At 37.8% G+C, this 26,493-nt stretch overlaps 1 protein-coding gene across 9 annotated transcripts in view; it reads right to left on the reverse strand.

Moving 5' to 3' along the window:
• LOC110831950 (acetylcholinesterase) overlaps positions 1-26,493 on the reverse strand; it is a 322,930-nt gene that overhangs the window by 41,060 nt on the left and 255,377 nt on the right. For 7 of the 9 annotated variants that reach the window (XM_087355399.1, XM_087355400.1, XM_087355398.1 and 4 more), the window contains one exon: positions 24,635-25,958. In XM_087355399.1, coding sequence (XP_087211525.1) covers positions 24,635-25,958 — 1,324 coding nt within the window. Of the gene's footprint in view, positions 1-19,463; positions 19,642-24,630; positions 25,959-26,493 lie in introns of those variants that run through there. The other 2 variants (XM_087355405.1, XM_087355406.1) reach the window with 2 other exon arrangements.

The raw sequence follows: 26,493 nt of genomic DNA on the forward strand, positions 1-26,493 counted from the left end.
TACAGAGATAAATATTCCTCCCTAGTTATTCGTTAAATATATGATAATACTGAAAATGGTTTCAGAAAATAATTACAGATATTTATAGGTTATAGAATTAATATCAAGTACGAAAATTCTGTGCGCAATTTCGTTTATTCGAAATGTGATAAAGTCTGATTGAGCTTCACATGGCCAGTACAGACAAAGAATAAATCCATTCGACTATCAGTGTTTGCCAAAACCTTGTAGCCTATGATGACGTGTAGTACTGGATTGATTTCATTACTCTTTTACAACTGAACATTGCAGAATCCAATAGATGAAGGGCGTGAACATTTTTAGTACTAAATATTAAGAAATAAAAGTGTTGACTTTAAAACAACAGACCATTTGATTTTAGTGTTTTGCACTCCAAGATAAATTAGACCTTCTGATAGTAACATACGAGGCTTATAGATGGAGTGACGGCAAAGCAACTTTCATTTATAACCTGGGTCATAGATAGAACCCTTCAAACAAGGGGGTGGGTAGGCACTGTCGTGGTTCTTTACAGGAAATCGAACGTTTGTCAGCCTGTCCAAGCACACAAGCATTTTTCCTACTGCACGCTCTCAGCTGGCATACAGGAAGCACCAGTCATCTCCAGAGAATGATGGAATTGAAAATTTAACCCTTCGAACCCGAAACTCTTCCAGATATTATTAAAGAATTCAGTCCTTACCTTAAGAAAAACAACGCGTATCCATTACAAAGATAAATTAGTTAATGCTCTTTAAGTAAATAATCCCTGTTTATGGCGAGAAGTACACGAAACACATAAATATAGAATATAGAATTATAGATTTTAAAGCAGGTGGTATACATAGCAACAACAGGACCTTGAATGATTAAATAGGCTGCAATCACATCCTTCCAATTCTTACAAATTCACCATTCGGGATCATCTTACTATTAAATATGACACTATATAACCTCTGCAGCTGAAACAATGTCGTAAAAACCTACGTTTTGATTAATCAGTCTGTAGTAAATCTCTTTACTCATCGAATTCAAATGATTATATAAGCGAAAAGTAAAGATAAAATGGAAGGATGTGAGGGCGGAAAGATGGGTGATAGGACAGGCGAAAGATACATGGATAGGAAAATATTCAGAGGTAGAGAGACTAACGGACAGACAGACAGATGGACGGACAGGCAGGCAGTCCGCTGATTAGTTTCCTTTCGATACAAGAGCCTCTACGAACATGTATCTTAATAACACGAAGTTGCCATGAATTTTTAAACTATCACGATGCATCGACTAGCTTCATATGTTTCAGAATCCCTTGCTTCGTCCCTGGATAGCGACCGACTGTATTTCTTGATAGGGTTAGAATGAAGAAACGTGCAACGGAATGGAAATAAGGTTACTAGTCCCAAAGGGTTGCAGACAGACAACAGGACAGTCGGACGAACGAAGAGGGTCCCTCCAGAGCTCTCTCTTTCCTTCCGGAACCAACAAGCCATTCTGCCTAGTCCGAAACTTGGATCAACTTCTTTTAGTTGTTATGGAAAGTTGGTCGATTTCTTAGTTATTTAAAGGTTACAGATCGTTGTTGGTGTGAAAAGATGACCGTATCGTTTGGAAGGAAGTGTCAGTATTTATCTGCAGAGGCTGATAAAACCACGATAAGACTTCTGTTAACGAAGTCGGCAGCCCGTTGAAATTTAAACGGGGTACCTACCCCCACGAACAAAACTCTGGAGTACCATCGCTTCACAACCAGGCTGTGAGAATTATCAAGCTATTAATAACGTAATTATAATATAAAAATATTTAAAAACTTATGTATGATTTGAGGTTTCCACGGTGGTGAGTAGGAAGATTTCTGTCTTCTGGGTTGTTGCGCCGTGTAGTCTAATAAATGTTTACCGTTTCAGAGATCATACTGCCTCCGTCATCAGGGTGGTTCATCGCCCTGATGACGGAGGCAGTATGACCTCTGAAACGTTGGTTAACATCGACCAGACTACACGACGCAACAACCCAGAAGACAGAAATCTTCATTGAAAAACTTAATATCCGGCTGTGAAATGTATAATACGTGGCTGAGTTTGCATGTACAGCCTATGTTGTTATAAGCCCTATGTGTAATATAAGGCCTGTTTGCTTTACCCCACACTTTGAAAGTTATACCACTTGTCCATTCCACGTCCATTTGCACACTAACCGTTGTAGCTGTGTTGTGGTTTGGCGCACAATGTTTCCATTTAATCTATTCTGTGCGCCCATTTTCCTCTCGTCCACACCTGGCGTCTCAGCACCGTCTATAGCACACAACGAATTTCCTTCCTGAGAATCATCTTTTGTTCCATCTAAGGCGGTACTTTCATTGAAGCGATCTAATAACATTTATGTAGCCTGCTCCTTACAACTTATATTACTGCGTTATATGTTATACAGGACAATCGGACGATAAATCTCCATGTATAACTTTAGTGGTAAGTTCCCAGCAAATTGAACGCTACTTGCATATCACTTCTGGTATCAAAATCTCTAATTTATGCAATGCAAATTTTGCAAAGCTTATCTGTAATCCGTTAATGGAACATTGATTATACAAGCATGCGAAAGTAAATATAATTTGAACGTGTAATTTACACTGCCAATAAACTGAACCAATTTTTTTTTAAAAAAAGTAACTAATTAACAGCATGATGGAGATGGGAACAGGCAATTATATCAAATAAATAGGGTTTTACGGTGTGTATTGGATTAAAATGGCTGAGGACATGTTACAACAGTCAGGCAGGTGTTTCGGGTAATTTTTTGGCCAGCTGACTTATCAGCTGCTCAAGGACTGCGGACTATAGAGTCACTTATTTAGTTCTCAAAGCTCCGACAAAATATAAAACTTCAAGGCCAAAGCTCTAAATTCAGTACTGCCGCCATCTTGGTATGGACCAATACTCATTATAAATGTATGTAAAATCTTCTGGTTTGAAAGTTCTGTGTGTTGCTTCCTGCTATAAACCGACTTTAAGGCACGCAAGATTTGTGGTGAATAATTTTTAATTGTGAATTATCAGTGTTTTTTCCATTTAAAGCGGAATGGTAACTATATGTACCAGCTGCTTTAAAATCAGTAAATATGAATTTTGTACCGATGTGTTTTATTTGTGGTATGGACTGGATTCTTAAGTAGTACTTAGTTAAACTTCAGTTTCAAAGAGTTAATTATGATATCTCTTCGATTTTAGTTCCACAAAAGGCATTAAGTTCTACACTGTAAATAAGCACGTTTGAATACGATATTGCTAATTTTGATTTACTGCACAATATAATGCAGAGAACTGGTCCCTTAAAACTCGGCTTCCCTTTCTTCTGTCAGTTAATCGAAAAAGTTTGGAAACGAATGCTTTGGAATTTAGTTACTTACAGAGTCGGATTAGGCACTACTAGAATCCCTCTGCAACATATTTGGCATGAGCCACACACGATATGTTTACCTTCTCCCCATGGAATTCCGCCAATAAAGCTTCCATCACACAGACTAAGATTAGACAATCTAAGAAAACTGTGTCTGCTAGTGACTGAACAGGTGTTGCATGTGGTACTTTGATCTTTCGAATTTCCTTAGGGAATTGGATCCATTGAAACATGTTTTTATTTCAACACCACATGAATATTATCACAAGTTTCACCTTTATGCAATTCCATATACGTGCAGTAGTCGTAAACTGACGTCAAATATAATCGGAGAATCTTTTGAAAACAGCGGACGAAATAATACTTTTGTATATTTTAATCGCTGTGTTTAGGTACAAGGTAGAAGATAAAATTTGTACTAAACGGCAACAACATTTCCCTCACTCAATCTGTTCTAAATTTATCGTAAACGTAATTTTAAACTGCTATTTCCATTGCCAGTCTTAGGATAATTAACTCAGAATTATTGTACCGGAATGGTTATGTAGCATTTTTCGAATAAATATGCAGTTTTATGTATACTCTGATATTAAATAATAATGTAAGTAATAGTGTGGTTAAATAAGAGTCATATTAAAAGTAAGATTCTAATTACTTAGATTAATTAATGAAACTTTCTTAACTACGTAAGTTATAACTGTAGCGTCGCGCAGAATTCTGATCATTAATAATAAAGTGGGAAAGGTGTGGTTGTTAATTAATGTTATTGCAGCATTATAATTGACATTCAACACAGTTAAGAGTGACATTCTTACAATAACTGCTTATATTATTGTATTACTGTTACTGAACCCGGTTCTAATAGGAACAGACATTCCTTCAGTTCTTGTTTTACTAATTTTGATTTCTTCAATAATAGTGCCAAACCTTAGCGACCATTCACTTTATTAATCATCTCAGCAGCAAAAATATATCACTGTTTTCCAACATTACATTTCACGCTTGTGATAAACACAATGCTAATCTCTCATTGGGTAAAGCCAGTCCCATCGGCTTAACCATGTACTGCGTTGATATCCATCGAAGTGGCAGTGGAAGCGACTGCCCATTTCTCAAGCTGTCTCGAACTGGATCGACCTATGACCTCACACTGCTTAAACCTCTCCAGTAGTGCCCAATCCCATTCATTGATATTCCCATCAACGACCTTTTCGAGAACAAAATATTTCCATACCAGAAGGACCAGTGATTTTAAGCGAGATATCTCTTGTAACATGGATGGAGTTCAGTGTGAAACTGTATTATTCCGAAGTCTCTATAACTTCGTTTAAAATCTACAACCAATAGTTAACCTGTATATGTGTGCGAGTTCAGTCAATAGCTAGCAACAGAGAACCGCTTTTATACAGACTGTGTCTCTTTCCGGATTAGACAGCCGTGTACCCCGATTGCTGACTGACTGCTTGTCTCTCAGCAGTAAAAAGACGTATCATCATATTGCTGCAGCCATATGCACGCCTTTCAGCTTGTTCCAGGAAATGTACTCTGTTACAGAATTCTAGAAAAATATGTGACATTTCTCAGAACGTGCACGTGTTGGAAGTCTATAAGTCTTCACGATGACAAACAACCCTCGATGGGTTTGAAACTTCCTGGGGTTTAGACGAAAAATCAATTTGTGCATGACAAGAGTAGTATTTTGTGATATGCTAAAGCGAAGAGACAACTTGGAATACGAAGGTACGGATAAACCATTTTTGAAGAAAATCATAAACTTAGATTTGAATATTATAGAGTGTAGATTACAAAATTAAAATTGCCCGACAGCTATTAGTGTAAAACTCAATGGCAGATTGAATCAAAACTTGTCAATTAGTTTTGGATAACAAACATTCTGACTGATATACGAATCCCATTATGCGTTTACTTTATGCCGAGACGCTCGGAGTCGGTTTTCGAACATCATATCCAATGAAATCTCAAGACTCATCTTCGTTAAATATGACATCTTTTGTCAGCTTTGCAACACCTATCGTCGGGGCTCTCGTCTGGGTTCGTACGTCATCACGAGATATTAAGTTTTTCCAAGAAAACGTCGTCATACAATCAGAAGACAACACAGCGAAATAACCCAAAGACCAGAATCTAAAAGTATACTAGTTACTCGCGAATTTACTTTAATAAAGCACCAGATTCATATAAAATAAACTTTTCTAATTGAAATCTGAGTGAAAGTTAAGTTAAATATGTAGATATGTGCCTCTTCTGTGTGTTACTTGCAGGACTACGATTCTGCCGAGGTTTACAAACAAATTTATCTCATATACCATACGAAACTTGCCTGCATAGCTAATCGGGAATCAATAGGATGTTCATAATTAATTATGTCTCACACCAGGCTAACGGATTGTCTCTCGCTGGAACACATTTCAAGATAAAGGAACCAGAATGCTGTACAAGACAGGCATGCTAATTAAATTTTCTGCGTTCTGCTCATGGGTTTAATTAATTTAATTTAATTATATTTATTTATCTTAATTAGTGCCTCAGGTGTTAATCACACAAAACCAGAAAAAAAATAAAGGGCTCGGTTTAAATTGTATGAAAAATACGAGAGAACCGCTTTCCGTTTCATTTAGCAGAAGAATTCGAGAGCTCCAGTGGAAAAATACGTCACGTTGTTAGAAATCGCAAAACACTTGAATTTTAATTCCGAATACGGAGGAAGCAGGTAGTTCATATGAATGCAATAAAACCAGAAGGGACGACCACGCGTTTCCTCAGTTCCAGAAGAATACATTTTTAGTCATCGTCTCAATTTAAAATCAATAACGGGAACAAAAATAAATCAAACAATATGTTAAAAGTGAGATTTCAGGTTCTTACGGCAGGGAGTACGAAGATGGCTGTCTCATGTGCTGTTGCGCCATTTAGTATTGAAGAAGTTTAGCGGCGTTTCAGAGGTGCTTGCTGCCTCCATAAACAGGGCGATTAACCCTAATGATGGAGTTAAACAGTTGTCATACGCACACAAAAACATTATCACAAACAAACATACACAAAACACGTCTCAACTCATTTATTTATTTAAAAATCACATCTAGGTCCATCTGTGTTCTCCATTCCATAGGAATGTGTTCTACTGCAAGCGTTTATGTTCATATGTTTTATAAATACTTACAAACAACACGATTTCAAGGAAACGAGAAAAAAATACGTTCCTAATTCATCAAAGCTTCCACCTTCACATAAATAAAATAAGAATACAAGAAACGAGGCATGTGACGTAGAAATGACGACTCCTTCCCGTCCGCCTCAAATTCCATAAATTTTTCTAACCAACGAATATTTATTATGCGTTTCTGGACGAAAGTTAGGTGTAACTGGAAGAAAGCTTAATCAAGCATCACAGATTCAACTGTGATGACTTTCATATGCATGATAGAATTTAAACTGGCTTTCCTTTTAACGACACCTTTTTTGTTTGTGTGTTATGTTTAAAGTTTCGGTTCTTGTAACTATCTCTAAAAATAAACAATAAATACCCTTATAACGGAATTCCAAAGGAGCTAAACAGTTGTTGTTTCACACAGATATTTATACATAAAACGATTACGCATGACAAACTCATATATGTATTTATTTATGACTCAAATCACAAGCAAGAATTTTATACTACTTAAGTACCTTACGCTGTAACTTAGCAGTACAATTTTCATTTCCTCTCTTCTATATCCTCCACAGACACGTTTTGCCGATTACTTCTTACTGTATACGCGGGGAAGACATTAAGGTTCATGGAATAATGGTGATAATGTGAAGCTGGTACATTTAAATTTTCGGAACACTATCAGGTTTGTAAAAGTTTCGAAATTTCGTCCCATCACTGATTTTCACGTACGATTACAATAAGAATATTAGTAAATGTATCTCTGACAACTAAAATACGCTCTCAAAAACAATTCACGAAAAAGGATTTGCATACATCTAAAAAAAAACATTATTCGATCCACTGTGATAAATATAAGTTGTAAACATGTCACTTTTATACACCGTGTATGAAAAACCACAAACAATTCTGTGCACTCTTAAGATTCAGACCATAACGATCTGTGTATAAAACTTTGTTTTGTTTAAAATATTTGTACAACACTTTGATTTTTAATACATATTTGTTTCCCCCCTTACGATTCCTTTGTACGTTCTTACGTCTTACAAATTTAGAAGTTTCCTTTCTTTGTATCAAAACGGCATGGATTTATACTTTGGGGAAACCAAAAATGAGGACAACGGTAAAGCAGTTGTTCCCGAATCCTTATCCTTATCGCTTCAAACACCAAACAGACGCACCGAAAGACCAATTCATTTAAGTTCCTTGACAATACTTTTATAAATTCCTTCCGATGAGAAAACACAGCAGGTTACAAGCCTATATGAAACCACGACTATGAACTGAGCAGCATAAAACAATATTTCCATAATTAAATTCCATTTTACTTGTGCGGTTGTTTTGAATTGGGAACTCTTTAACGAAACCAGCTGGAAGCCGTCTCCTTTGGAAATATGAAGTTAGACTACTTCTGAACGTAAAACTTTCCATTGTTATAAATTCCAAATTTGACTTCGAACACACAATGAAAGAGCAACAGCGGGACGAAAGAGAAAAAGTGATATTTTAGAACGAAGGACAGAAAGACAGTCACAGAAGAGAGGGCGAAGACGCTTCGTGTCTCATATTCTCTGTGATCAGGCAACGAAGAAATGACTTGCCCTCCCTCATAGACTACGCATTCACCTGTTCTATTTCCATTGTCTACTTGGTTCGTTGAACTTTCAATTATTCTACGGGCAATATTGCTCTGTTACCCTCGCTCTCATAACTTGCCAACTTATTTAACTTGCCTTACGGTAGGAGGTGGGAAAACATAACGGAGTATGTGAAATGGAAGATTGGTAAATAAATTTTCCAAGCGATTCTAACGCCAGAATCCTTTTACGTCTACATCATGATAAATTATCAGTAATTTTATAATTAAATTAAACAGAAATTTATTCATTAATGCAGTGTTCTGTCCTTCCATTCTTAACGCCATTTGCTGTCACCCTCAATAATGTTTAATATGGATTTACTGACATAAACAAATTGTGGGTTACGGACAGTCTGTAGCGTATACAGAACTGAAATTAATTTCGGTAGACTAAAGACTGACGTCATAACCGCAGAGGTAAAAATCAAACCGTGGTACATATCGCAGGTCTACGAAGCACATGTTCGAGATTTCAAACCGATCGACATAATACACGAAGTAAAAAAGAAAAATGGCTATTATGTGTACGGCGTGTAGTTCTGAATCCTATTGTGGCGGTGACGACTTTTCTCGAAAATTACCATTGACTATTACTGCAATTCTTGGCAGAGCTAATGATCCGTATTCTGTATAACGAATAGGCCTAAAAAAATACACGAAACGTAAGTGGAAAGATTAAAAAATACGCAACCGGAGACACGGTGTGTGGGCATACAATACAGTCCACCAAGATGCTCCGCTTTGTATCGCTGGCAGTTTCTTTTTAAAATACGGTCACATTTTCAAAACAGTAAAAAGAGCAGGAAACCCGTCCCCCAACCGCACCAACGCTCTCGAACCCCCTCTCTTCCTGAAGGTACTGTATTTGACAGTCTTCGCCCTCTTCTTATTCCACGAAGCGGAATCCTTCAGATATTATTAAGTGACCGAATCATGTATAATAAATAAGGCAGTCCGGACATGTAACACGAACGAAGAAAATGGATAATGCATATAAAAATTTAGTCGGAAAACCAGAAGAGAACAGGTCATTTGGAGTATGTAGGTGTAGATGGGATAATAATACTAAGTTTGAAGATTTCTGTCTTCTGGGTTATTGCGCTGTGTAGTATGGTAGATGTTTACCAACGTTTCAGAGGTCATACTGCCTCCGTCATCAGGGCGATGAATTCGTCAATCACAGAAGACAGAAATCTTCATACTCACCGCTGTGAAAACCTCAAATCATACAATACTAAGTTTGATTTGAAAAATATTAAATTTGAGGGAGTGAACTGGATTAGGCTGGCATACAGATGTAGACAGATGTCTGTATTGTAGTTTGTTGCGCGGTGTAGATTGGTAGAAGTTAACCGACGTTTCAGAGATGTTTGCTGCCTCTAACATGAGGGAAACTAACAACACGGAAATCTTACGAAACGCTGTATTTCTCGACTATAAATGAGACGCTGAAATTGTACGAACGAATTCTCTGTGGTGACATGTTTCAAACACGTCCGGACAGTAAGCCGGTGACAGTTTATTTACTAACAGCTCTTGTTTGTTTAAAGTCAGCTTTTCATGCTCCTGGCTCATCAGCGCCACAAAACAAAATAATGCTGTTGTAGCTTTGTCCCCAAACATGGCTAATTTTGTCGGCGTTTACACGTACAATGTGGGCTGCATACAATTACGGTTGTGTGGTAGTGGTAAAGAATTTCCATTACATGTTTTTGGTTTCCCTTCCCAATTTACTATTTGGTGTCGAGTAAATTAGTTATTGTGGTTATCTGTATTCTGTAATTCTTTTTTGTACGCCCATAATTTCGCAATATTTTCCCGTCGGCGTAGAATTCTTTGTTGTTTGTTAATGCTTGCCCTATTTCACCTTGTACCACAAAATCTTCAACAATAAATAAGTTGTGCTTCTTATATACCCTTCTCGTTTTCCGTATGAACAATACTTTACCGAACATTTTAATCCTTAGGTTTTTGGAGAGTAGACAGGAAGATGACAGAGGGTAAAATAAATTATGGGAAGCATTCCCCGAATTTAATCTACTCGAAATATTTACGTGCATATAATTTATCTCTATTGCTGTCTTTTCCTAGTATTAAACTTTGCTACAGTTGGTTGCAAAACCGTAGTTCTGAATCCTTTATACCGTAACAGACATTTCAAAACCTCAATATCTTACTAGGCCTATTTGATTTGTTTAATTTATACTTCGTTAATGATATGGATTTATATAGTGTCGTAAACTTAGATAATGAACGAGTAAACAGAATTATAATGTGAAATTTCATAGGTTCTGATCGCATCGTCGTTGAAGACGACTGTTTTCTGAGATGTTGCGTCATGTAGTCTCGTAGACGTTTATCGATAGATAGAGGCAGTAAGCACCTCTCAAAACCCAGTTAAATCATACCAGACTACACGGAGAAACATCCCAGAAGACAGACATCTTTAAAATCACAATGGCCTTGTGATATATGGCATTTACGTTCTCGTACCGCTGGCATACTGGAATCACGGGTTTGAATCCTGCTCAAGACATGGACAAGTGTAAATATTTTTCTACGTGCCTCTGTAGGCAGAGATTTGTGATAACCCAATTTCCCATCGGGAGTTCTAATAGTATTTAAAACATAAATATTTTCAAATTTTATTCTGAATCGAAACAGGCCACAGAGACAAACTAATTCGTGAAAGGCGAAGAAGCACACTAAATGAGCAACATTACACGCAGTTTAATACAAGGCGCATTTAACAAATTTAAATGCTGAGGTATAGCGTTATTGTCTCGCTACTGAAGCAGCAAGCCTTCTTGGAAAACGCAATGGAGTTGGAGATAGTGGAGCCGCAGGGAATTATCTTTAACACGTTTCTGTGACACGAAGTGCAAATAGCAACAAGCTTTCCTGTTGTGAACATCTGACAGTTCTAGCTACGCAGCTGAATTCTGTTTTCTCTAGCAGAATCAAGTCACTTCTATTAATTAGCAATATAAATACGTGTGGCAATATAGTGCAGAAATGTTTCATACTTAGATGAATAACTTTTGATTCAATTTTATTAAGGTAATTAATCTCGTATGGGTATATTGTTGTTGTTATGGATATTTTGCAAACCTTCTTACTTTATCAAGCCGGGATAGTACCTTCAAATAGGCCACGACCAATTCTTTCCACATCGGTCCTAGTTCAATTAATTAGGCCAAGGCCTTTATTCTTGCTATTTTGTCAACAGTGTCCATTTAAGTAGCTGATGTATCAGAATAATTATCCGAATCCTTTACCAGCAAATTAGTTGGAAATCAATTCTAATTCTGCAATATTCCTTTCCTGATTCCAGTCATCGTAATTAAACCTGGTTTTTCTGTAGGACGTCCGTGGTATCTTCTTTCCTTGGACTTGTACGGGCACAGTAGCTTCGGGATTAGGTTTTTAGGCATTTTTTAGAAATGTATTTATCTTTTTATTAACATCATTATCTCTTTACTGATTGTGTATTTATTTACGCTGGAGTTCGCAATGACGTGTATTCTTTGAGAGATGCTGTGCGCATCGTTTAAGAATTGCCTTTTCGTGTATTATTCATGGCTACTCAATGGTAATGTAGCGTCGAGACGCTGAGGTGTACCCAAGATGGGTGCATGTGTCTGCCTGCCCCCAGAGACCCTTTCGAAATGTTTCCCCTGTGTGTGGAGAATACTAATGAGCCACCCACACACGTCTGAATTCTTAAAGGATGAAAAGAAAGCAGACTGCTGGCTGCCAAGAGCTTACGACTGCACAAGCATAACGCGAGAATGAGATTCTGAGCTACGCTTGACTGAAATGAACACTTCTTTTAAGTAAGATACGCTGTGCTTTCTTCGAAGCCTGTCAACAATGCGAGAAAAAATAGGAAGTTCATTTTTGACAAACCGAGCGCAAATTTAATCTCTCAAACCAGCTGACAGACTGGGAGGAAATTCTAACTGAACTTTATTTTGATGCATATCGGGCCACTATGTTTTATTTTGAGGTCAAATGAAACTTCTATGAATTTCTCGCTAATAGTTCATTGTGCGAAAAATAAACATGACACACAAAATGGAACGAGATTTAAACCGAGGTCTATGGAATACAGTAAATGATCCTAATCACTGCACTGCTAAATACTTGATGAGGTTTTGATCTCTCATATTAATGACAATTTTTTATTTGTGAGACAGTAATTTACGTTGTTCTACAGGACATATATAATTTTAAGGTTGTTTAAGCTACATTCTGGGGCCAGACTCCTGTCTTATTGCGATTTATTGTGAATGTACACTTGAAATACGCTTCTGAATGAGAAGTTAAATAACATTTTAAGTAAAAATCATGTTTCGAATTTATCGGAATTAAAGAAAAATCATGAGGGACTTATTTGATGTCTCTTATTCTTTCTCCTGGCGGATTTCCGCAAATAAATGTTCCTTAAGAAATTCTTAGTTATTTACTTCAACTAACCTAGAAATACTAGGCGAAGAGTACAGAGTAGTCTGTCAGAACTGAGAAAGAAAATAAGAAAGGGATGGGGTAGAAGAAATGTTATTCCAGTTTGATACATTTTATAAGTTCGTGGGATACGACGGAGATCAGGCTGAGAATATTGCAAAGGCCCACTGACACTGAATGTTACAGCTGTGGCATGTTTATTGAAACCACTTCTTAACCCCCAACACAGAATGACTCACTGCGTAATTTATGTAAAGCCTGAGTATCGAATATCTGTAGAGTGAAACTTGGATGCTTCTGTTTTAATCCAGTAACCAATGTCAATACTAAATTTGTTTTGTTTTTTTGCAGAAAAATGTAGGCGTAGTTGAATGACATTAGGTAGTTTAAATCGGGATATAACATATTGATAATTAACGGAAAATCAAAAAAACATTTTATTATTAGTATACGTTCCTGTATTCTTATTAATTCGAATGATAAATATCGTCTCTTCTCGATAATTGTATCTTGTAGGTCGAAATTAAGGTAATTTTTGCCAAAATGTGTGCAACCGTTATAAGACGTATAACTATTACGCAGCCTACTAGTATGTGTCTGTACATGTCTGCGTCTAGCATAGATTATCGCCACCTCAAATATTAGCACATTTTATATTCTTTCTGTAAATCTTAATTTTAATATCGGTTCTTGAAGCATAAAGGGATTTAATGCTAGTTTGTCTTCTACCTCACTTTCGCCTGTGTTCAATACAAAGCTTTGGACTAGTGACATTTATCGAATATATTCACATGTTAAGGCTATACCTAAAATATATATTCATTTAATAAAGATAACTTTCGTAGTAAAGAGTAAATAGAGAAAAGTTCTTGGTACTGTCACATGCTATCTCTCCAATTGAAAATGAGTGTGATTTAAAATTTAATACCTTAATAGATTAGAAACAGACACACATTTTACTTCGAAATATTAAACTTGTTTAAAAAAAACAACATGAAAGTTGTAAAAACTTTGTCACTCCTGTGTGGAAAACACAAAGCTGCAATGAAACAGTAGGGGAGAGAGCTTATTTAAAATACAAGAAATTGTTCAATTACTATAAAACAGTTTTTTTAGGCAAACAATTGTTACTCTAACGGTATGTTTTTCCAAAGCAAATAACGTAATCATTCTGTTCGAAATGACAGGGAATTGAGAGGGCGAAAATAAAATTATTAGCCCATGATACGACAGACCGGAATATAATATCCTCATAAACCCATAGTACAAAGATTTAATTGCAACCGTTACATCTTAATCAGCATCGACAGACTTGTTTAATATCTGATCAAAGTCATTTGCCTGTGAGCGAAGCTAACTGATGGAAAATTATTATCGGATCCAAAACCGACTACAGACTAAGTATATTTAGCCTTCATCCGTAACCCCCACGAATCGTGTGACTTCTGTTTACCTAAATAAACAAACAATCGTCACTTTCGGTGAATCCGTATTCATTTATTTTATACCTGGTAGCAATTTATTTCCCACCTCTGCCAAGTCCGAGTCCCAACCCATGACGTAGCGTTCCTGAAAGCACGTGAACCCTGAAGATACAAAATTTAATCTTCTCCTCACCTACGCAATGACATAACTCCCTTTCCCCCTTTGAATCCTGTATCCCTGAGCTGTGGTTACCACAGATGTGGTTTTATCGTATAAGCTATCAATAGTTTAATTCTATGTATGCCTATTTGTTAACGGAAGGCCACAACACAATCCCATAAAGAGTGCCCCTACGGGACAGCGGCCATATATACGACGGGATATTGAACTGCATAAATCAGGATGGTCCAAATTCTTCCTTCGCCTGAACCAAGAACAGTCTGCCGTTGGACCCACAGGCCATGAAATCACTCGTGGCACCATTTTTGAAAACTAACAGCCAATTTTATTACCTATAATTATTTATAAAAGACAAATTACCACAGTATACGCTCAAATATAAATTGTATTGAAAATTGCACAAATTGCTATATAGTTACGTATTAATTTAAATTTCCTCCTGCAACAGCTTGTATCTGACACACATCTTACCTGCAAAACTTGCATTCTACGGCAGGGTTTTAAATTCAGAAACACGTGTGGTGTAAAGCAGCGAACGTGATTAAGAATCACGACATTTTTTACCAAGTCCTATGGAGTAAAGGAAATGCGTGATCTTGACGTAAAAAGTTAACAAATAATTTCGCGGGCCTGGTTTATAAGTGGTCTCAGGCCGGATGTGTTCCGTGCGCCAACAGTTAGGCCACTCTGGTATAAATTAACTCATTCAACATTTAACCATTTCTTGAAGTATTACAACCTACACAAATGAATTACAAAAACAAGTCTTAGTTCTGTAATAAACATGTGTGAGTTGACAATGTGAGGCAGTCCGGAAATTTAAAGTTTATACAGAACGATATTTTTTAAAAATTAATGTTGTGAAGTTAGTTCGTCATTTACATAAATATGACGAATATTATCCGTACTTCTCACGACGTACAATGACTGAAGGAGGCGCACTAGCGTATAGAAGCCAGAAGTTTAATGAAATGCTTGCAACAAGCATACATACCGAGCGTATAGTACGTTCCAATCAGAACTGTCTCGGATGATTCAGATATCGGATATTGGTGTAAGCTATGTATATTGGATATTGGATTTTGTACACTGGATTCTATTTTCCATTTCGGTTTGAAGCCTTGGGCATGCTATTGATCCACAGTATTACAAAATATAGAAGAACGGTTGTGAATAAAGAGACATGTGAATGTGTTTCATTATCCTCTTGCACTTTACCTTGATATTCAAGGTATTCTATCTTAAATGACGTTCAACAGCGATGAAAATACCTCACAATTCTGGCAGCTTCGCTGATTGATTGGTTGGTTACCATGGTAGCCTTCACCAAATTGCATGCTTGAAGGCCACGGGACAGAAACGACTATAAATGTGCATCCAGACTGCTCGTCCTCGGGTTCTATTAATGTCAACAGTTCCACTAGCCCAAGTCGGAGTAGTGTGATCAACCGGAAACATGGGCTCTAGGGGCTAGCTACAGAAGTCAGTGCACACCGCGGAAGACATTCCTAGTCTCTGTGGCAGGAACACGATGCTATGCCCACGTACAAATAGTTCGGAATCACATTAATCTCTGGCGACCAATTTCCAGACATTGAAACGGATTTCGTTTGGCAAAGACTGAGAAAACCCAATGTTTCTCGAAATTCAAACTGAGTAAATCCCGAACACAAGTCAGGAACATAATCGGTTGAGCTCACCTGTTTGGTCTAACGTGTATCGACTCATCTTTCAGTCCCCTGCGTGTTATAATTTGCATTAAGACTGCGTGCCGTACATCACGTGTTATGAAAGACGCCACGGATCCATTAACAACTAAACGACACGTGGAGAGCAGCAGGCATACGTGTGTATGTTTGGTATATCTGCCTCTAATAAAACTCAATTTTGTTATGAAACGTAAAATGGGAAACGCTATACAGTTCGGTGCAGAATCCCAGAACGTGTAAGACTAGATTCTAAATGCTGGTGCAACCAGGTATGTTATTTCGTTGCTATGAGAATAAGTTCCTGTATTATAACTCCTGAGAAATTCTCTCGCTCTACGGAACTTTTCTTAAAATAAATTGTACACAAATACTGATTTATTAAGCGATGCTATCAGTAGCGTTAAATCCTGGGTTGTTGGACCGTGTAGTCTAATAAATGTTTACCGACGTACCTGAATCGCCCTGATAATTTGTCTCGACTTCCCTTATGTCCTCATGACGGAGTTAGGCTCTAGGAACTTTTTCATAGCATTATCTCATCATGGGCTAGGTGTATCGGGTTAGGTCAACTCTTCGCTCAGAAATTGCGGTGAACTTGAACCTCGTAGGATCGAGTTCAGCGGTAGCATAACGACGGCTTCCCATTGCTGTCATTAAAATCAGTGTACATTTTTATCTGTGTCGCATTTCATTTACCTGATAGCACAAAAATAAATGCCCAAGTGCAAAAAAAGTGATGGTAGCGTGAACGTTCATTAAATCGTAACGCTTTAGTAAACAGCGGTGGTGGTAAGATACAGCACCAATTAACGGCTAACACTCGTCTTCAGTAACACAAAAATAGACATAGCTGAGGAGGACAACATCTGAACCTCGCGTCTACATACAATTCCTCTCCAACTGGTTTGCAGTATAGAAACATTATGATTGAACAACGTCTATTTTGTGACTTACATTTAGTATATACTCTACTCCCATCTTCAGGCGATTGGTTGTCATAATATTGACAATGAAATTGTCAGTACCATGACAAAACTCACCTGAAGATGAGAACAGAGTCAACTGTCGAAACGTCTAGTATATCTAACATACGAGTACCTCAAACAATGGACAATGTCCAACAAATGTTCTTATAACGAGTCAGACATTGTCACAAACCTTTAGAGAATCACAGTTATTTTGATAAACGTGGAGGTGTCATTTGTGATTTTATTCCTGAGCAGAATGTCTGTATATGGGGAGGAAATTCTAACACATGGAACAAGCAATAGCGGGCATACTTCAAGGGGTATTTCTCCAGGTTGGAATTTTAATGAAACTTAACTTGTTAATTACAAATATAACGGAACTGGCGTATGACGTTTGTAGATTCTGTCAGAACACTCAAACAGTGTAACTTAATTTCTCAAACAAATGTATATCTAAAATGAATTAAGACGATCTAAATTCCTACACGGGAATATACATTAAAATGACCTAGGCGTGTGTAGAGGATTTTAAGAACATGTAGTTTGTCGAAGAAGGTATCAGGGTGTGGACTCGAGTGGGTAGAGTCTGACGGCTGGAACTTATGAACACGACAGTGAACCTTCGGAATTTATAACAGGCTGGAAATCTCATGATTACATAAGCGACTGTCAGCTCTTCAAGCAAGACTTACCTACTTGGAGGTCGTTATGCCTATGGGGCACTAACAGAGTTGAGCATATTGTGTGTCTATGGACGAGCTGTTCAGAGTCCAATATTGGAAACATATTGAGTCGCTGTGGCTCACTTCCTGCATTCTCTTGTCAGCGTTTCGCACTGGCAGTGACGAGTGAAATACCAGCGTTCGAAAGGACATAGGAAATTCCTAAAAGAACGATATATTACCAGCGTGAAAATTTCAAGTTAGCTGAACAGAGGAATCCGATGTCCAGAGTTAGTTTAGGGACAATGATTTTGTGGTTATTAAGATCTTGGAATTTACAAAAATATAATGTTAAACGGGTGCTTTTGTATAAATGTGAAACGTGTAAGATCTGAGATTCTCACGTCGGCGAATATAAAGATGGATGTTTTCGGGGTTGTAGGCTGGTAGGAGCTTACCGACGTTTTACAGGTAATTGCTTCGGTACTTCGTAGAATGAACTGATGAGAAGATAAAATCTGAAGGACTCGGGTTTAAATGTCACGATAATATTAAAGGAATAATACACAATTGGATGTGAAATTGTAAATTGAACTAATTTTACTCGGGGCACGGCCCAGCGGTAAACTATAATAAACCTATAATGAATCACTTTTAAAGAAAGATGTTTGGTTGTGGGCTTAAATTATCTGACACAGGACATGTTCCACATACACGATGTAATCAGCATAACAAGAACACTTTATGTTCCACGAAAGATGGGGAATTTAAATTTATTAATCAGCTGAGCTACTGCCAATTTATTGAGAATGACTGTGCTCCAGTCACTCAAAAAGGGACAAATATTTATGTCAACAGCATAGTTAATGAAATTGCGTAATACAATGAATTTCTTCTTAATTTGTATTTGAAAACACCTTCTTTTGTTGATATGCTAGTGCTAACAGATTTATATAACTTCATGATTTGTTTAGCTGGGAAACTGAGTTGCCTGTCGCGTTCAGACCCTTCATTAGCTTCAGTAGAACTCCTAGTTTACAGGAGTTACACACGATATTATAGCCCTTCCTGAAGGCATATTTAAACATCAACTAAAATAAAGCATGTTTTGTTGTAAATTAATTTCGTTACAGTAAAATCTGTCTAAACTGGAACCTCGATTGACCAGAAACTTATCTTTATTATAAAATATACCTGGTCTGGACGGTGCAGAATGAAAATTAATGTAATTTATAGGCCTATTAAGCTCTAATAAACTGAAACAGAACGTAAGGGATTATTTAAAACAACAAATCCTGCTTAAACATTTACTTTCCCTACAAGTAGGCCTAATTTTTGACTGAATAATGCTATCTAAAACGCATGCAGAAAGACATACTTGTGTTACAGGTAGGAAAAAATTAAACCCAGCTGTTGACAAAATAAGTATGGAATACTTTAATGAACTATTTAAAAAACTGCAAGGAAGAAGAGTTTGAAGATGTGTCCTGTTGAATGACAGAGCAAATAGTTATGACTTACGGCATATAGGTTTTTTTCTGAAATACTTTTCATCTGGGTACAACTACCCGTGTTAAAAGAACATTTATTTCAGAACGGTGGGAGGGGGGCATTCAGTTTCTTTACTATTCGGACACGAGGAGATTTCATTGCAAAATGAAAAAGAAATTTAGTAAGTGCACGTCCAATAATTTCAGATTAGGTGTAATATCAGTATTATCCAAAACTTAAAAAAGATTTAAATTAAAATATTTCAGATTGTCAGTTTGTTTACTATGTAAAGTTAACTTTTGGTAAGAGTTACATAAAATCTTCACTATAATCCTTTTTCTTTAATTGTTAAAATTCGCACTGGTACTATAATATACTGCGGTGTATAAACATCCGTAGTAAAGACGTAAGACGAGTTTAAAATGTTAAAATGCTCTTGTGGTGCCTAATGCTTTACAAACACCAATTGCTCTTCGGCTCAAATTGTTCTGAAAGAAGTAGACATACAAATTGCTTCAGGTGTTCTTCCTTCTAAGTACTGAAAACAGAGGAAAGAAACTCTTTGATATCAATTTACGTTCATTTTGCTCCAGAGGAATCAACATAATGAGATGAAAACAGTAGGTACATTTGAAGAAATCTAAAAGAAAAATAGAAGGAGGATAAAGTGAAACGAAGGAGTACGCATTATAACTTGGGGACGGATAATGAGATAAAGGTAAAAATATATATATATATATATACAGAAGTCTGTATTCATATCCTTATAAGATTTCTTCCTTCCTTCAGCCTTCCGACTGATACTATTCGGCACGAAACTATTTTCTAAAACTACAAAAGCGTGTGTACTAAACCCGAACATATTTGCCACATAACATCTAATTCTTCCCTGAAACTGAATTAGGAATGTAATAAATGAACAGGTAAGGAAATCTGTTCATTCCTTTAAGATATCACGCAACATTTCGCGACATTTATGAATATACAAGTTACTATCGTTATCCGCGTTTTTGCCATCCGCGGTTCTATGTCAATATCATGCAGAGTAATTCAGTTTCAATATCATCCACGACTTCAACACCAGCTGAAGAGCGTCTCATCTACCCTCACTTACTTCACACGAGTCGCCTGATATCGACGACCCCGTTTTCCGTTTTACGCGTTTCAAATATAAGGCGATTCACAAGGACTGCCACCTCCATGTATAACAAAAATCAGCAATATTTTATAAATCACTTGGAAACCTTTTTCCGGTCTTCTGGTCGCTAGCGTAGTGAAATAAATAAATAAATAAATAAATAAATAAATAAAGATACTTGCCGATGTTATCGATGATTTGTATACTGAGCGTTAAATACATGATCGTTCGGGTTCCCGACAACAAGTTCTGTTGACGGAGGGCAATTGTTAGCAAGGTCATATTACCAACAGAAATAAATCAACCTAGGAGATTATTACACAGTAGCGGTAATGCGTCTAAATGTATCCTGTTCGAGTTCCGGACATGAATCTTCTATCTCAACTGAATATTTATGAGGTTTCCTCACTCCCTTCAGATAAGAGTCGAAATGTTTCTTTAAACAAGTCGCAATTACTTTCGACGGTAACTCTTTCCACATAATAACATCTCCTCAGACGAATCTAACTAATTTAGGTTATTTTGTAGCTAAATAATGCATGAATAAACGAACATACTCCCCACCATATGACTGAAGTATTGAACTGTGTTACTATGGAAAGTGAACAGTTTCAAACAAACTGCTGTTGAATCAACGTCATATATTTTAAGCATCGTACTCACTCGATTAAACTTTCAATCCCAAAGACGATATACATTCCTATCTTTCTGTCGTTTCTTGTTATTTGAGTCTTTCAGACGGTTCAACAAGAGTGGAAAGGCGTACTCCAACCTCATCTCATCTCTGGCTTTACAAAATAGTGTGGGTCTTGGTCGCCTCTTTCGGTGGTTTCTTGATCTATTTAGACATTTGATAGGATTCCTTGGACGAGAGGAACTCCAATCTAGATTCAGAAATTGTTTTCCTTGTATCCAGTTAAATGTACATACCAGAATATCGGAAGTTGTAAATCCTAAACTGAAGTCCGTATTTTGTGAGTCGTTGTCTACTATTTGTTGTACGATAAGACATTTATGAGTAAATCGATAAAGATCGATTTGAGTTACAGGTAGAGGCTCCATGTGACCTACATTAAACAGATTCTATTGAAATCCATTCTCTAGTTCTGTAGATGAAAAGTGTGGTCGGGCGGACGGACAGACTGAACAGGACAGACCCTTTGTGTATTCAGTTCATGGGTCTAGTGCAAGGAACGCGTAAAAGTTGTAGAGGGAGACCGGCCTTTAAATATTCGATATCAACAACTTTAAGTGTCGCTTACCCATTATAGTGCATATGCCATGAACTACTATGTCCAGCAGAGTGGACAGTGGAATATGTACGAGAATAAAAGATGGGATTAGGATCAGACGGCATAAAACGAACCAAGAACAGGGAAAGGACACAAAATGACAATGAAGGATCGAGTTTGTTTGACGGTTTTTCCAATAAGAAGGAACCGTGGTTGGTTGTAAGGCAGAAAACCATTTCGGAAGGGCTTAGAGCAGTTTAAACCTTCTTTTAGCTAATTTCTTTCTACGTTTTCTGTATTCGAACAGAAATACTTTAAAGATACAGTCGGCTTTTTTCTGTAACTGATGACTTGAACAATAATTAGCTAGGGGAGGAGCGTTTATGTTAAGTGTTAACCCGGCTAACACGGCTAACATGAACGTATACAACAAATTAAAGCAAAACCTACAAGTGAATGCTACTTAAAACTACAGTGCATCGGCTGCAATAACTGGATACGGCTGCAAGAATTTAAAATTTCCATTCGTTTCGTCATTTTGTGCGTGAAGAGATTAGTTTGTACTAGTTTGGTTTGCGTCTTATATGGCATATCCTGTACAACAGTCCTATCAAAGTTTTAGTTTCCTGAGCGACGTCGTCCCATGAGATTCTTGAGGTCAAAGTTTAATACGCTCTTCTACATACTCTGTATACCCCACTGTTCTTGAGTCAATGCGCAGTTGCACCGATTAAAATTACCATCAGTATCTGTATAGGCCTACATTAAACCAACGGGTTTCAAAATGATCACATTTATTTCATTCTTGTTTAGTTTATTCTATCTTCCAGCGAAATGTTGTAATTGAATATGACACCTGAAGATAGTTCTTTTAGAACTGAAACATGTCGTGTAAAAAGTGATGATCTAATGTAAATCGAACATTTCGATAGAGAACATCATTTAATATATTTTAAATATTTAAATGTTAATTATAGTATTATTTTAATATTTAATAGGAATTTTATTGTGATTAGACTGACAAGATTTAAACAAATATATGACAAGAAACATCTAACAGTCGACTATATGTACACTGGCTATTGTAATCCTGCTTTAATAATAATGTGTACAAGTCCTATGTGGCCCTCTGCTATAGAATCTCACAAGAGGTAAACTGCAGTTCAGAAAGAAAGCAAAGCTTTGTAAGACTTGAGGTTCTCACAGCGGTGAATATGAAGATTTCTGTCTTCTGGGTTATTGCGCTGTGTAGTCTGGTCGATGTTAACCAACGTTTCAGAGGTCATACTGCCTCCGTCATCGCCCTGATGACGGAGGCAGTATGACCTCTGAAACGTTGGTTAACATCGACCAGACTACACAGCGCAATAACCCAGAAGACAGAAATCTTCAAAGCAAAGCTTGTTCATTTTCCGCTGCAAACAGGGAACTTGTTAGTCCCGGAGAGTAAAAGCCACGCGGTTCACATTTTCCGTATGGCCACGGCTTGTTACTGTTTCAGGCGAAATATTCTGAGTTCAAAGCAAATTTTCTGACGTTCTAAATAACCGAGTGATTAAATATGCATCGGCCATAAAAGATATATTTTATGACTTCGCGGTGTTTATCATCATCGGAGTTGGTTCCAAGGATTAAAAAACTTCTGTTTTATATCATATGTCCCTGCTTGAATTCCATCATCACTCATTCTTAAACATATACCTAATTTATAAGTAACCTACTGACATTTCAGTAGAAAATTACCTAATTTTAACAGATATAGTTGGTTCTTGGACTAGTTAACGACGCCATACCATATACACAGGAAAATGTCCAACAAACAAGAAAGGATTTGGACGGACTTGGTTGTAGCCCATTTCAGGAATGCATACTTGATTTGTCAAAAACAGGCAAGGAAAATCATGGAAAGCTCTGCCAGAAGATAGTTACGGTTGTGTAAAGATAACCTTAATGATGACGTCATCTTCTGTTTAATTTAAAGGAATCATCATGGTGTTTCTGGCGAGCAGAAGTAGGCCTTAACTTTACTGTTTTATAAAGTAATTTGCTGGCTAAAAGAGGCCATGATGGAGACAGAGCAAGTCTCATGAAGCCGAGAGTAGATTACGGACAGCCAGCGAGATAAACCGAATACCAACTTAATTCCGTGGCTTTTTAAAAAGCATTAGGCTAGCAATTGGGGAGGGGATCTCCATTTTGCAAGGAGAGGCTGCAGTAAGAAGATTAACTCTTTGTACGATCTAACTACTTGTTTGTGGATGAAGGTACTTCATGTTAAATTCAAAAGAAAGGGCAACGAAAGTCTAGCATCACTCGCGTTTCAAGCTGTGGCGTTCTGGATGTCATTTGAAGTTTTATGTCAAGCTATGTAAGAGAATTTCAAATCATCTGATGTATTTTTAAACGTTTATAAATTAAAGTGGAACGTTAAAATGGTAGTTAACTGACTATTCCAACAAAAACGGGTAATCCTAAGCAATAAATATTGCATTATTACAGCATACATTTAGTAATGAAGAAGGAAAATGTAATGTGTCATGATATGTTCTATCATGAAAAATTCCAAATTTACTAATAATTGTGGGTGTGAAAATGAATATGAAGTATGCAACGAGCAGTGTCGATCCGTGAACTTACAACAGCGAGGGAAGTACAGAATAAGGGAACAGCGAACGACAAGGGTGAGTCCAGACAATTCGTGCTAAGGCTCAGGTTCGGTCTCCTTAAATGTGGACGATTTCACGATCAACCGCAAGCATGGGTGAAGATTGTTGAATTTATGCCATCTCCTTTACAGGAGGTTGGCGACATATTATGAACAGGATCCTTCCATCCTTTTCTCGGACTGGGACCTGTTCATATGTTTTTTAGGCAGGTGATACAGAAGTGGTTTGCCATTGCCTTCTTCTGTGTGTGAATGGAGTAATTGTTGGGATGCCACGGAGAAACCGGGGAAGCCCCCGAAGGAAAACTCCGTGTTGCCTAGACCACGGCCTTGCCCAACACAAGTTATAAATTCGGGCACCGCCGGGAATCGAACCCGAGACCCCAGGATTACAAGGCCAGCGTTCTAACCGCTAGACCACCGAGGCGATCCTTGTTGAATTTAATGGCAAATTATTTACACAAGAAAAAGTTAAGACGAATTACAGATTACTCACCCTGTCTTTGCGAAGTTGGCCCAGTAGCGCATCATCCGCTTGCTAAGTTCCACCTCGTACGGCTGGTAGTTCTTGGTCGGGTTCAACGGTTCCCCGAACACGTAGCTGATCTCATCTCCGTGCATGACGCCAGTCCAGGATGGCCACGGGTTGGCCACCGAGCGGTGTTTAAAATAATACATGTACACATTGTTACCAGTCTCAGCGTAACGGTGCGCGAATTCATTCACGTTGCACGTAAATTGATAATCGCCCACCATTTTATCCAGAGCATCACGGTTGCTGTTCGGATCGTCGGGGTTCAACCAGTCAGTGTACTCGAAGACAATCGCCTGTCGCGCTATGTTGCTGACGTAGGGATTAAGTTCCCGGACCGACTGCAAGAAGTCTTCCCGATTAATACGAATATCTTCCTCCTTTCGAAAGAGTTCTGTTAAGTAGTATATGATGAAGTAGTAACCCTCTTCTGTGTTACTACCCATTAGAATGTTGGTCTTCTTGAAGTTTTTCTCCGCTAGTGATCTCTGAGGTGATACATCGAGAATCGCCCCATCGATTACCGGCACAAACGGGAATTCACATATCCCAAGCGTGCCCCATTCGTTGCTGACAAGTTCAGTAGCGTTCTTGTTCCTAAGACAATCGATAACAGCACGTATATCTGACCGGCTGCAAGGGCATCCAACAGCTTCAGCTAGACGCAAACCACGGAGGATGCTCTCCTCGCGACTGATAATAGCCCAAGGTGCGGTAGGAGATCCAGATTCCATGATCGCCTGACTGAAGAGGTTCATACTCAGCGGTGACAGTAAGTGCAAGCTAACAGACACGGCTCCAGCAGATTCACCGAAGAGCGTTACGTTATTGGGGTTCCCACCGAAGGCTTGGATGTTATCGTGCACCCATTGTAGTGCCATATACTGATCGAAAAGGCCGGCGTTTCCGGGGACATCGCTCGTACCGAAGAAAAGAAATCCAAGCGACGCGACTCTGTACTGCATAGAGACGATGATGACGTTTTCTTCGGACGCCAATATTTTGTGATCGTAGACGTCCAGAGTGGCTGAACCCGAGTAGAATCCTCCACCGAAGATCCAAACCATGACGGCGGCGTTGCGAGGACGAGGTTTTGGAACGACCACGTTGACGTACAGGCAATCTTCCGACAGAGGGGTGTTGGGGTTCCACATTAGGGAACCGGTGAAGTTTCCAAAAACTGTATCGATGATTTGGACGCAGCTGTTCGGCATTTTTGTGGCGTTGTAAATTTCTCCGTTCTGGCCCCAGGATTCAGCTGGATGAGGATGACGGAAACGTAGTGGTCCTATCGAAAACAAAGTTTCTTATAAGTTTGGCTTTGTTATCTCACTTTTGGTTGTGAAATTTCGTTAGATATGAATTGTTTAAATTAAGTTATATTATCGTAACTAACTACTAATACCATGGGCAAGAATCATTTATAAAACACTGACTGCTGTTTAACTGACCTATAAATTCCTTCTCCATTGATGGATCCTGAAGATTCATCACCGCCACCGGACCTTTTATTAGCCATTTTAATCCTACCTACATCCTATATCCTTCAGATTACTTGACCGCCTGTATGGCCTCCCCGCTTAGAATCTCCCGCTAAAATGTTGTATACATTCATTATCTCACTCGCATGTCCCACATGTCCGAATCACCTCAGTCTCTTTCATTTGATCACCCTAATTATTTTAAGTTTCGACAATTCACAAAGAATTGAACTTATCAAATCTAGTGCACAATACCATGACATACATCCTGCTTTTTTGCAAGACAATTAAATTTAATTATTTATTAAGACAGCAGACAATCTTATTGCTCGCATAAAGAAT

The sequence above is a fragment of the Zootermopsis nevadensis genome, unplaced genomic scaffold (genome assembly GCF_977971745.1).
Source record: "Zootermopsis nevadensis isolate Lab colony 2312 unplaced genomic scaffold, Znev_1.0 Znev_ptg000024l, whole genome shotgun sequence".
Classification (NCBI taxonomy): domain Eukaryota; kingdom Metazoa; phylum Arthropoda; class Insecta; order Blattodea; family Termopsidae; genus Zootermopsis; species Zootermopsis nevadensis.